The sequence below is a fragment of the Aotus nancymaae genome, unplaced genomic scaffold, assembly GCF_030222135.1.
Source record: "Aotus nancymaae isolate 86718 unplaced genomic scaffold, 86718_ANA_hifiasm-v0.15.2.pri h1tg000006l, whole genome shotgun sequence".
Lineage (NCBI taxonomy): Eukaryota > Metazoa > Chordata > Mammalia > Primates > Aotidae > Aotus > Aotus nancymaae.
Window position 1 is genome coordinate 70,923,587 of NW_026988417.1, and position 13,620 is coordinate 70,937,206.

General features: G+C 38.0%; 1 protein-coding gene across 1 annotated transcript in view; it reads left to right on the forward strand.

Moving 5' to 3' along the window:
- MRPL1 (mitochondrial ribosomal protein L1) overlaps positions 1 to 13,620 on the forward strand; it is a 102,394-nt gene that overhangs the window by 46,851 nt on the left and 41,923 nt on the right. Inside the window, exon 7 of the mRNA XM_012446971.2 lies at positions 9,150 to 9,256. Coding sequence (XP_012302394.2) covers positions 9,150 to 9,256 — 107 coding nt within the window. The remainder of the gene's footprint in view (positions 1 to 9,149; positions 9,257 to 13,620) is intronic.

Below are 13,620 nucleotides of genomic sequence, written 5' to 3' on the forward strand. Positions count from 1 at the left end.
CAAATTATCAAAAGTCTCTGGAAGACATAGAAAATCTGAATAGATTTGTCTAAAGGAAAGAAATTGAATTTGTATAAGTTCCCTCATGAAAAGTCCAGGCCTACCTGACTCCCACTAGTGAATTCTATCCAACATTTTAAGGAAGAAATAATACCAATTTTTCACAAACTCTTTGAGAAAATAGTGAGTAAAAAACATTTACCAACTTATTTTATGAGCTCAGGATTACCTTGATAACAAAGGTAGACAAGGACATTACAAGAAAACTACAGGATTATTCTTCCATGAGCATAGATGCAAAAAATACTGTAAACGAAATATTAAGCTGAATCCAGCAATATGTATGTATATAAAAATAAATATTAATACACCTTAACCAATGATATTTATTCCAGGAATTCAAAATTGGCTTAATATCTGAACATCAATATTATATACCATGTTAATAGAATAAAAGATGAAAACCTTAAGATCATTTCAGTAGATGCAGAGAAAGCATTTTGGCAATAATAGCTCTCAGAATACTAGAAATGTAAGTGAAATTCCTCAACTTCACACAGCACATCTCTGAAAAAGCAACATTCTTAATGATGAGATCATTGAGAAGGAATGCTTTCTCCCTAAGATCAGGAACAAGGCTCTCTGCTGTCAGCACTTATGTTCAACATTGTACTGGAGGTCAGTGAAATAGAGGACATACATATGGGAAAGGAAGAAATAAATCTGTTTTTATTCCCAGTTAATACTAAGTTATTTTAGTAAGTGAATTGTAATTAGTGAATTTAATGAGGTTATAGGATACAAGGTCCGTGCATGAAAATCGATGGTATTTCTATACGTAACCAACCTACAATCAAACTGAAATGTATAAAATAGTTCCATTTATGTGAGCATAAATAAATAAAACTATTTAAGAGGAAATCTAACAGAAGTTGTGCAGGACCTATTCGTAGAAAACTGGTAAGTGTTGCTGAAAGTTTAAGGAATACCCAAATAAGAGGGCTATACCATAGTGGTGTTGGAAAGCATATTATTAAGACAAACTTATTTTTCTGTAGATTTAATGCAATCCCAACCAAACTCCCAGAAAGCTTAAAAAAACAAAAGCTGGCAAGCATATTCTCATATTTAAATAGAAATGCAGAGAACCTAGAATGGAAAAAGTGATTTTAGGCTGGGTGCAGTGGCACGCTCATGCCTGTAATCCCAGCACTTTGGGAGGCTGAGATGGGAGGATTTCATGAGCTCAGGAATTCAAGACCAGCCTGGGCAAAATAGCAAGAGCAAATCCCTACTTAAAAAAAAAAAAAATCGGAGAGATCCAAGATGGCTGACCACTAGCAGCTTGGGCACGTAGCTCCCAGTGAAAGCGCAGAGAACGAGAGGACGCCACACTTTCAGACAAATATTTGTAGCTCACGGACCAGGAGATTCCCAGCGGAGGAGCTCCACGGGTCGCCAGGGCGACTCTTGTGGCCGGCGCGGCGGTTTTGCTGGCGCCTTAAAGCGGCAGTTCTTGGTGCAGAGTCCAGAGATTCCTGGGCAGAAAGGCACCATCAATCTTAACACCGCTGTCTTGGCCGGCGCAGTGGATTGCTCAGATTTCAGCGCTGGGAATCAAAAAGTTGGACGTCCGCTCAGAGACCTAGTTAGAAAGTCAGTAATTACAAAGACAACATATATAATGAAGGGAAGAAACCAGCCTAAAAAGGCAGAGAATACTCAAAATCAGAATGCCTCTCCCTCTACAGGGGATTGCAATTCCTCATCAGTAACGGAACAAGGCTTAATGGAGAACGAGTGTGTTCCAATAACAGAAGCAGGTTTCAAAATGTGGGTGATGAGAAACTTCTGTGAATTAAAAGAACTTGTTCTAACCCAATGCAAAGAAACTAAGAACCTTAAAAAAAGGTTTGACGAAATGCTAACGAGAATGGACAATTTAGAGAGGAATATAAGTGAATTGATGGAGCTGAAAAGCACAACACGAGAACTTCGCGAAGCATGCACAAGCTTAAACAGTCGAATTGATCAAGCAGAAGAAAGGATATCAGAAGTCGAGAACCAGCTCAGTTAAATGAAATGAGAAGATAAGATTGGAGAAAAAAGGATAAAAAGGAATGAGCAAAGTCTCCAGGAAATATGGGACTATGTGAAAAGACCTAATCTACGTTTGATAGGTGTACCTGAATGTGATGAAGAGAATGAATCCAAGTTGGAAAATACTCTTCAGGATATCATTCAGGAAAACTTTCCCAACTTAGCAAGGCAAGGTAATATTCAACTCCAGGTAATACAGAGAACACCACAAAGATATTCTTCAAGAAGACCAACCCCAAGGCACATAATTGCCAGATTTATTAGGGTTGAAATGAAGGAGAAAATACTAAGGGCAGCCAGAGAGAAAGGTCAGGTTACCCACAAAGGGAAATCTATCAGACTCACAGCAGATCTCTCAGCAGAAACCCTACAAGCCAGAAAAGAGTGGGGACCAATATTTAACATCCTTAAAGAAAAGAACTTTCAACCCAGAATTTCCTATCCAGCCAAACTAAGCTTTATGAGCGAAGGAACAATTAAATCTTTTGCGAACAAACAAGTACTTAGAGAGTTCACCACCACCAGGCCTGCTTTACAAGAGCTTCTGAAAGAAGCACTATACATATAAAGGAACAACCAATATCAGCCTTTCCAAAAATATATTAAAAAGCAAAGAACATTAATACAATGAAAAATTTACATCAACTAATGGGCAAAACAGCCAGCTAGCATCAAACGCCAGTATTAAACTTATATATATTTCAATTGGATAAAAAGCCAAAACCCATTGCTATGCTGCATCCAGACCCATCTTACATGCAACAATACACAAAGACTCAAAGAGAAGGAGGAAGATTTACCAACCAGAGAGTAAAAATAAACAAATAAACAAAAAGCAGGAGATGCAATTCTCGCCTCTGATAAAGTAGACTTTAAAGCAACAAAGATCAAAAGAGGCGAGGAATGACATTACATAATGGCAAAAGGATCAATGCAACAAGAAGAGCTAACAATTCTATAGATCAACGAGATAGAAAATTAACAAGGATATTCAGGACTTGAACTCAGACCCGGAACAAGTAAACTTAATAAACATTTATAGAACTCTCCACTTCAAATACACAAAACATACATTACCACCTCACACCTATTCCAAAAGTGACTATATAATTGGAAGTAAATCACTCCTCAATAATCGCATAGCATTTCATAGGTTTAAATGAAATATTGGTTGGCTGTTTGTTATCTTCTTCCCTTATTCCTTCCTGACTACATCATTAAGTATAATTATCAGTATACAAGAGGTTTTCAATACCCATTACTAAATTGCATTCTAGCCTGGGCAAGAAAGCAATACTCCCATTCTCTCTCCCTCTTTCTTTTCCTTTTTCCTCCTCCCCATTCTCTCTCTCTCTTTCTCTTCCTTTTTCCTCCTCCCCATTCTCTCTCTCTCTTTCTCAAAAAAAAAAAAAAAAAAAAAAAAAGAAATCGAGACCATCCTGGTCAACATGGTGAAACCCCGTCTCTACTAAAAAAAAAAAAAAAAAAAAAAAAAAAAATCAAATGTGTATGGTGGCATGTGCCTGGAGTCCCAGCTACTTGGGAGGCCAAGGCAGGAGGACTGCTTGAGCCCAGGAGATTGAGGCTGCAGAGAGCTGAGGTAGTGTCACTGCAGTCCAACCTGTGACAAAGCGGACCATGTCTCAAATTAAAAATAAAAAAAATTTGGCCAGGCGTGCTGGTTCACGCCTGTAATCCCAGCACTATGGGAGGCTAAGGTGGGGGAAATCACTTGAGGTTGGGAGTTCGAGACCAGCCTGGCCAACATGGTGAAACCCTGTTTCTACTAAAAGTGCAAAAATTAGCTGGGTGTGGTGACACATGCTTGTGATCCTAGCTGCTTGGGAGGCTGAGGCAGGAGGATCACTTGAACCCAGGAGGCAGCAGTTTCAGTGAGCTGAAATCATACCACTGCACTCCAGCCTGGATGATGGAGTGGAGACTCTGTCTCAAAAAAAAAAAAAAGAGAAAATGATTTTTAAAAGGAAGAACACAGTTTAAGATGTAAGACTTTATCATAGAGCTACAATAATCAAGACAGTGTGGTATAGTGTAAAGGATAAATGACTATGGATCAAACATTGAGGGTTCAGAAACGAACCTAAACTTATATGATCAACTGATTTTCAGCAAAGGTATCAAGGTTATGTGGAAAAAGAATAATTTTTTCAACGAATTGTGCTGAAATGACTGAATAATTCTTTTCCTCACATAACACAGAAAATAATCCAAAAAGAATCATAGACCTAAATGTAAAAGATAAAGTCATGAAATTCTAGAAGAAAAATTTCTGGGAGAAAATCTTCATGGTCTTGGATTAAGTATACATTTCTTAGGGCACAAAAAGCATGAGCTATAGAAGAAAAAATTGCTAATTTGGACTTCATCAAAATGAAAAAATTTTGCTCATGAGTGGATACCCCTAAGAAAATGAAAAGGAAAGTCACAGATTAGGGGAAAATATTTGCCACACATAGCTTTGACCAAGAACCTGTATCCATAATATATAAAGAAGTCATAACTCAGTAAGACTGCCAACCTAATTTTTTTTTAAAGGGGGCAAAAGAGTTGAGTAGGTATTGTACAAAAGAATATATGTGGTCAGGCATGGTGGCTCATGCCTGTAATCCCAGCACTTTGGGAGGCTGAGGCAGGTGGATCACCTGAGGTCAGGAGTTCGAGACCAGCCTGGCCAACATGGTGAAACCCTGTCTCTACTAAAAATATGAAAATTAGCTGGATGCAGTGGTGTGTGCCTGTAATGTCAGCTATTCAGGAGGCTGAGGCAGGAGAATTGCTTGAACCTGAGAGGTGGAGGTTGCAGTGAGTCGAGATCGTGCCACTGCACTCCAACTTGGGTGACAGAATGAGACTCCATCTCAAAAAAAATGAATATATGTAATTGGCCTTTAAACAGATGAATTAATACTAAACATCTTGGTTATTGGGGAAATGCAAATTAGATACAGAAGAAGGAGTATATAAGGTCAAAGGAAGGAAGTTTTATTTGTGTTCGTTTTAGGATGGAGCTATCTTAAAAACTAAAATCTACATCATCTTCAGTCTATCACCTTTTCTAGTTCCTTTTTCTAACTATACAAATATATACATTTTTTGATACTACATCAGACCTTCACTTAAGTATTTTTTCTTTTTAAGACAGAGTTTCAGTCTTGTTACCCAGGCTGGAGTGCAATGGTGCAATCTTGGCTCACTGCAACCTCCACCTCCTGGGTTCAAGCAATCCTTAGCCTTCTGAGTAGCTGGGATTATAGGTGCCTGCCACCACGCCCAGCTAATTTTTTTGTATTTTTAGTAGAGATGGGGTTTCACTATGTTGGCCAGGCTGGTCTCGAACTCCTGACCTCAGGTGATCCACCTACATCAGCCTCCCAAAGTGCTGGGATTACACTTCAGTATGTTTTAATGCAGAACGATTTCTCTTTTCTTCTTGAGTCCTGTTCTTTCTGTCTTCATTACCATTACATCATCAGTACGATATCAGGGTCCAAATTATGAAGTCCTTTTTCTTCCAGGAGACATTTGTCAATTTGACTACTTACTAATAACTTGCTTGCATCTAGGTGGAGATATCAATATCAAGTTGGTGGTTGGAAATCATGAGAGAGATTGTGGCTAGAAATATAAATTTAGCAATTATCAGTGGATAGATGGTTTTTAAAGCCATGTGTCAGCATGAGATCAGTTAGGGAGGTGTGCATGGATAGGATAAGAGAAGTCAGATGATTGATCCCTGAGGTAGTTCAACCTTTGGAAGGAAACTAAGTGAGGGTGGGTGGCTCAGCCCTTAAAATGAGATAAAATAGCCAGTGAGAATCGTGTTTCAGAGGACAAGTCAAGATACTGTAGGAAGAAGACAGATTACTCTGTGAACTGCTGCTGATAGGTCAAGTCAGAGGAACACTGAGAAATGACTACTGAATTTGCCAATGTGAAGGTTACTGAAGTAGGTATAAGAAAATAAAAGGAGAGGAAGTAGGGATGACTTTTTTTTTTTTTTAAGACCTTATGTTCTTAAGAGGAATGTTGAGTGGTAACTGGAAGGCAACATAGGAGACTTGTTTATTTTTATTTTGAAAAGGGAGATTTTGCAGCAAGTTTGTAAGCTAATGAAGATTTTCCAGGGTAGCAGGGAAAATCGACAATATAGAAGAAAGAAGGGAGGAGCAGTGTCCTTTTATGGGTGAGTTGAAGTGAGGTTGAGCACACAAATGAAGAGGAATTGCCTTTGTTGGGGGCATAGACAGTTCACCCATAGTGACAGGAAGGCAGGAAGTGTTGTGGGCTTAGATTTAGGTCAGTCACTAAATAATTTTTGAGCTTTTAGTATGTACAAGGTACTGTTCTTATGAAAACAAACTTTAAAAAAAAATTAAGAAATTTAAATAGAGGTATAGATGGTTTAACCAGGTATTTGTTTTTTGTATACCAATATTAGCATCTTACTGTTTACTAGTATACAATTTTGTCATACTGTTTAGTACTCAGTTATATCAAACTGTGATACTGAAAAAACTTTATGTTTCTTTTAGTAATTATTCATTTGTATATCCCAATTAGATTGTAAACTGCCCATGAGTCATTGCTTTTACTTTTAACTGTGGTGCTCTTGGGCCAACTGAACAACTCCTCAGCTAATCCTAGGAATAATGTATGCTGAGGGTATGCGGTGCTCTCCATGTAATGAGTTCCTTACATTGACTCATCTAGGGAAGACTTGCTTGAGCATGGTAGGAGTGGTATCTCTTCAGTGGCACAGTCTTCATTGTATTTCTTACCCTTTAAATATTTCACATTTTTCTGTGCCTGGAATTAAGTTTTCAAGTTAAGTTATGGCATAGTGAAATATACCATATTTTTGTTTACTAATTTGTGTTAAAATGATAATGACTAAGCCTTAGGAGAGTAATAGTTTATTTTTGTAGTCTCATGTATGATCCTTTGAAGATTTTTAATTTTTATCCTGATTCCATTTTTCTCCTTACTATATTTAGTTGCATCCCTTTCTCTACCCTAATGAAGGACAAGGTGACATTAGAATCCAATAAATTCTTTCAATTTTTAATGATTTTCTCATGCCAGTTTCTTCGGCTTTCCTTCCCCTTCCCTTTCCTTTCCCTTCCTTCCTCTTCCCCTTCCCGTTCCCTTTCCCCTTCCTTCCCTTCCCCTTCTCCTTCCCCTTCCCCTTTCCTTTCTCTTTTCTTTCTTTCTTTTTCTTTTCTTTCCTTTTTTTTTGATGGAGTCTAGCTCTCTCTCCCAAGCTGGAGTGGAGTGGCATGATCTCGGCTCACTACAACCTCTGCCTTCTAGGTTCAAGCTATCCTTCTGCCTCAGCCTCACAAGTAGCTGGGATTACAGGCATGCATTATCACATCCAGCTAGTTTTTGTATTTTTAGTAGAGATGGGGTTTCGCCATGTTGGCCATTGTCTTGAGCGCCCAACTTCAAATAATCTGCCCACCTGTGCCTCCCAAAGTGCTGGGATTACAGGCATGAGCCATCATGCCTGTTTCTTTCTTTCTTTCTTTCTTTCTTTCTTTTTTTTTTGAGACAGAGTCTCGCCCTGTCACCCAGGCTGGAGTGCAGTGGCTTGGTCTTGGCTCACTGTAACCTCTGTCTCCCAGGTTCAAGCAATTCTCCTGCCTCAGCCTCTTGAGTAACTGGGATTACAGGTGCCTGCCACCATGCCTAACTAATTTTTGTATTTTTTGTAGACCGGGTTTTGCCATGTTGTCCAGGCTGGTCTTGAACTCCTGACCTCAAGTGATCCACTCGCCTTGACTTCCCAAAATGCTGGTATTAATAGGCATGAGCCACCATACCTGGCCTCAAGCCACTTTTTATAACCATTTGTGTAAGAATGAGCTATCTCCAGACTGTATCATTCCCTGTGATACTGTTTCCACTGTTAAATGTTTCTGCTTTCTAGTATTCTTTTTTTCCACTTATGTATGGTGGATAAAAGGTTCCTAAAAGATTTAAGACTGTACTGTCTTTTTTTTTTTTTTTTCACATAGTCTCACTCTGCTGCCCAGGCTGGAGTACAGTGGCATGATCTCAGCTCACTGCAATCTCTGCCTCATGGGTTCAAGTGATGCTCTTGCCTCAGCCTCCCAAGTAGCTGGGATTACAGGTGTGCGCCACCATACCCAGCTGATTTTTGTATTTTTAGTAGCGACAGGGTTTCACCATGTTGGCCAGGCTCATCTTGAACTCCTGACCTCAGGTGATCTGCCCACCTTGGCCTCCTAGAGCACTGGGATTACAGGCATGAGCCATTGCACCCAACCATTGTTATCTTTTGCCATAGATTATTTTATAGACTTTATGTTAATATGTCATCTTTGTTTTTAAGATATGCCATATATCATTATTGCATATACTTATATATTATCCATAATGGTGCAGCAACATTACCACACAGTTGCTTGAAACAACACACATTTATTATCTCCCCATTTCTGTGTGTCAGGACTGTATGTGTAGCTTAGTTGAGTTTTCTGCTTAACGTCTCACAAAGCTCCACTCAAGGTGCTGGCCGGAGAAGTGATTTCATCTGAGACTCGATGGGTGATGGGTTTGCTTCCAGACTTACACACTTGGCAGAATTCAGTTCCTGTAGGGTACTGGACACAGGGCTTCAGTTTCATGCTGGCTGTCAGCTGGAGACTGCTCTCAACTTATTGTCCTGTGGCCCTCTCTATATGGCAGTTGATAGCATTGCAGCTTGTTTCTTCAAAGCCAGTAAGGAAGAGAGTCTTCTCCAAGACAGGCATTATAGCTTTATGTAACGTAATTGTGTACACATGATCATTCTGTCTCTTGGTTTGAAGCAAGTTGCAAGTTTTATTCACACTCAATGGGAGATCACAAGAGCATGAATGCCAGGAAATAGAGCTCTTTGGAACTAAAGTCTGTCTGCCACAACTTATTTGCTGTATCTTCATGTGAGATATGTGTTTCTTTTATTCAGTAATTTTTACTACTTATTTGGAGTGATAATTGTGGATTTTACTTTTTCTAACTAGATTCCATTGGCCGTGACATCCCCAAAATGCTTGAATTTTTTAAAAATGGACTTGAAATTAAGGTAGATGAAGAAAGGGAGAACTTTCTCCAGACCAGAATAGCAACAGTAAGTTACAATGAAAATTATCAAATAACCCTCTTTTTTTGTTGTTGTTCAAGTAATTCCTTAATAATTTATAATATAAAATACCAGTCGTTTGAACTTGTTTTTGGCACTAGCATTAAGAATGGCACTAAACATACACACAGATGTTTTTTTTATTCTGTAAATTAAACTCATATATTTTAATAGTACTTGAGAATTTCTTCCAGAGTTATGTGCTACTCTCACATTTACTTGTACTTTGCCTTATTATCTTTTATGTATACATTTTTGTGTTTTTGTATTTGTATTTACGTATTATATTTTAAGCTTATTGAGAACACGTCTAGATTTTGTATGCCCTTTAATCAAGATTGCATAATGCTGAACACATAGTAGATGTTCAGTTCTACTTTAGTGGAATTGAGTAATTTACTTTATTTTAATGAATTATGTCCAATTTTCTCTGCTAATGTTTTAAAATTGTTTGCTTTTAGAAGATGCTGGAAATCAGTTTCCAAAGCCATTTTTACGACACTAATATAGATATGCCACATTTCTAGGACTGTGTTTTTAAATATATTGTCATTAGAAACATTTAAGTTATTTTTACTAAGGAAGCTCTAAAGTGCTTATGAAACATATGTAATTTTTTTCTTATTTACTATAGGAATAACAATAATTGATAAATTGATAGCAAAATTTAAACAGGACCTACCAAGTGTCAGGCACTATTCTAAACAATTTTTATGTATTCTGTCTTTTAATTGTTAGCTGTATGAGAGGTAAAATGATCACCCATATCTAATAGATGAAGGCATGAAAACACAGAGAAGTTAAATAAGTTTTGCAAGATCTCACAACTACTGTGAGGCAGATAAGTATTTGAACCTTGGCAATTTCCTTGGGTCCAGGCTCGATCCCTATACCATCTTGCCTCATGAATGGAATTATTTGAATAGCAATTATTCTTTCTCTTTGCCCTCCCATCTTACTCTTACTCTTAAGGGGAATTCTGCATTATAGCCAATAGCTAATGGTCCAAGCTCATTATGCTGTGCCCACTGCAGGTCATCAGAAATATAGGAAAGCTGAGAGACACAGCCTGGGCAACATGGCAAAACCCCATCTCTATAAAAAATACAAAAAAATTAGCTGAGCATGGTGGCATGCACCTGTAGTTTAGCTACTTGGGAGGGTGAGGTGATTCCTGGGATCACCATGGTTACAGAGTGAGACCCTGTCTCAAACAAAACCAAACAGAAAGTAAAGAAAAAGCTGGGTCAAATGGAATTTCTATTTCTAGGTCCTTGAGGAATCGCCACACTGTTTTCCACAATGGTTGAACTAATTTACACTCCCACCAACAGTGTTACTGGGTATATATCCAAAGGATTATAAATCGTTCTACTATAAGGACACATGCACACGAATGTTCATTGCAGCACAGTTTACAATAGCAAAGACCTGGAACCAACCCAAATGCCCATCAATGATAGACTGGACAGGAAAAATGTGGCACATATACACCATGGAATATTATGCAGCCATAAAAAACGATGAGTTCGCGTCCTTTGTAGGGACATGGATGAACCTGGAAACCATCATTCTCAGCAAACTGACACAAGAACACAAAATCAAACACCACATGTTCTCACTCATAGGTGGGTGTTGAACAATGAGAACACATGGACACAGAGAGGGGAGCACTATACACTGGGGTCTGTTGGAGGGGAGTTGGGGGACAGAGGGGGGTGGGGAGTTGGTGAGGGATAGCATGGGGAGAAATGCCAGATATAGGTGAAGGGGAGGAAGGCAGCAAATCACACTGCCACGTATGCACCTATGCAACAACCTTGCATGATTTTCACATGTACCCCAAAACCTAAAATGCAATAAAAAAAAAAAGAAAAAAGAAAAAGCTGGCTGCTATTTTGCCCAGGCTGGCCTCAAACTCCTATGCTCAAATAATCATCCCTTAGCCTCTTGAGTAGATGGGACTACAGATGTATGCCACCATGCCAGTCTTGTCAGCTGGTTTTTTAAAAAACAACAACAACAACAAAAAAAAAACTTGCTTTAGAAATGAAGCAAAGCAGGTTTAATCTAATCAGAGATTGGGAAACCCCAGCTTGCCATCATTACCGTCAAAGCTTAGTTCCAGTTTATTTGGCACTAAGCTCTGCTCCAGTCTAATGTTGGAATTTCCTTGTTCCCTAAAAGGCCGTTGGCAGCACTTCTTGTTCTTAGGGTTGACAACATTGTAATTGAAAACCAAACAAATGAAACTTAAAATACAAATTTTGAGAGTCTATTCTGGAGTTGTAGAGACTTGAGTTTGAATACCTGTTCTGCTACTTCAGAGATGGCAGACTTAAAGCAAGTTTCTTAATGTTGTTCTGTCTTAAATTTCCTCATCTATAAAATATGTATAATAGTGCTTATTTCACTATGTGTTTTGAAGATTACATAAAATTTTAAAATGGTAGCATCTATTGTTATTGTTTTGGTTGGCCTTTTGGGACTGCGGAATATCCTTATAAGGCTCTTTCTACCTGGATTACATCTGTCTTTTCTTAAGTAATGTTTTCAGTATATTCAGTAGTTAATAGTTTATGTAGATCTTGACTCAGAATATAAGAAACTATGACATCACATTCATTTTTTTTCAACAAATACCATAGTGATTAAGACATAGGTTCCAGATTAGACTACTTGGATCTTTTGGAGATATAATTTCTTAATGAAAAAGAAATTATGTGTTTAAGGAGAATCTTTTTGAATACTGTTTAAGTATTACAAGATAGTAGGAGGTTGAGAGTGGGTTTTAGATTCCTACTGTCTTAATTCAAACCCTTTTTCGAACTACAAAGAGCTGTACTCCTTTGTTCTCTGAGCCTCAGTTTCTCTGCATTTCCCATTTCTCATTTCTCCGGTATATAAAATGATGGTAGTAATATGTACCTTCTAAGCTAGGAAGGAATAGATATGATAATAACATTTAGCAGAATACTTCTGGCTAAGGTGGAATAACAGGGAACTAATTTACCCTCCTACCTAAAACAAGCAGCATTATCTTTATACCAAAACCAGACAAAGAAACTACAATGCAGTATCATTCGTGAACATAGATGTAACAATTGTAAACTAAATTTTAGCAAATAGAATCCAGCAATATATAAAAAGGGTTAACATATCATGATCAAGTAGAGTTTATTCTAGAAATGCAAGGTTAGTTTAACATTTAACAGTCAATCATTACAATTCACCATATTAAGAAAGTAAAAAACAAAAGCCATATGAGCATCTCAGTGGATGCAGAGAAAGCATTTGACAGAATCCAACATCTGTTCCTGATTAAAAAGTCTCAGTAAACTAGGGATAGAAGTCAATATCCCTGAAAAAGAATGTCTAAGAGAAACCAAGGCTGACATCATATTTAGTGGTGAATGTTAAGTTTCTCCTTAAGATCAGGAACAAGACAAGGACATCCCTCTCACCATTGCTTCTTTTCAACATTTATCTGGGGCTTCTAGGCAGTGCAGTTAGGCAAGAAACAGAGATAAAAAGTCAACTAGCTTAGAAAGGAAGAAGTGAAACTGTCGTTATTCACAGATCACATATTCTAGCTACTAGAACAAAGAAGTGAGTTAACTAAGGTTGAAGGTACAAGCTCAGTGTACAAAAATAAGTTGTTTCTGTGTAACAGCAAGGAACAATTAGAAATTGAAAAAGCAACAAATGCCATTTGTAGTAATAGCAAATATATTAAATACTTAGGGGTAAATCTGACAAAGATGTGGAAGATCTATACACTGAAAACTTTAAAACATAGTTAAGATAAATAAAAAATCTAACTAGGCTGGGTGTGCTGGCTCACGCCTATAATCCCAGCACTTTGGGAGGCCAAGGTAGGTGGATCACAAGGTCAAGAGATTGAGACCATCCTGGCCAACATGGTGAAATCCCATTTCTACTGAAAATACAAAAATTAGCTGGACGTGGTCGTACGTGCCTGTAGTCCCAGCCACTTGGGAGGCTGAGGCAGGAGAATCGCTTGAACCTGGGAGGCGGAGGTTGCAGTGAGCCAAGATTGTGCCACTGCACTCTGGTCTGGTGACAGAGTGACACTCTGTCTCAAAAAAAAAAAAAAAATCTAAATAAATGGTGACTGTATATCTTGTTCATGGATCAGTAGACTCAACATTGTTAAAAATGTCAATTTTCCCCAGGGTAATCTATAGATTCGTAGCATTCTCAGTCAAAGTCCCAGTCAGAATTTTTGTAGGAACTAACTGATTCTTAAATTCATAGAAAAACGCAAGTATCTAGAATAGCTAAAACAGCTTTTTTGAAAAACAACAAAGTTGGAAGTCTACCTGACTTCA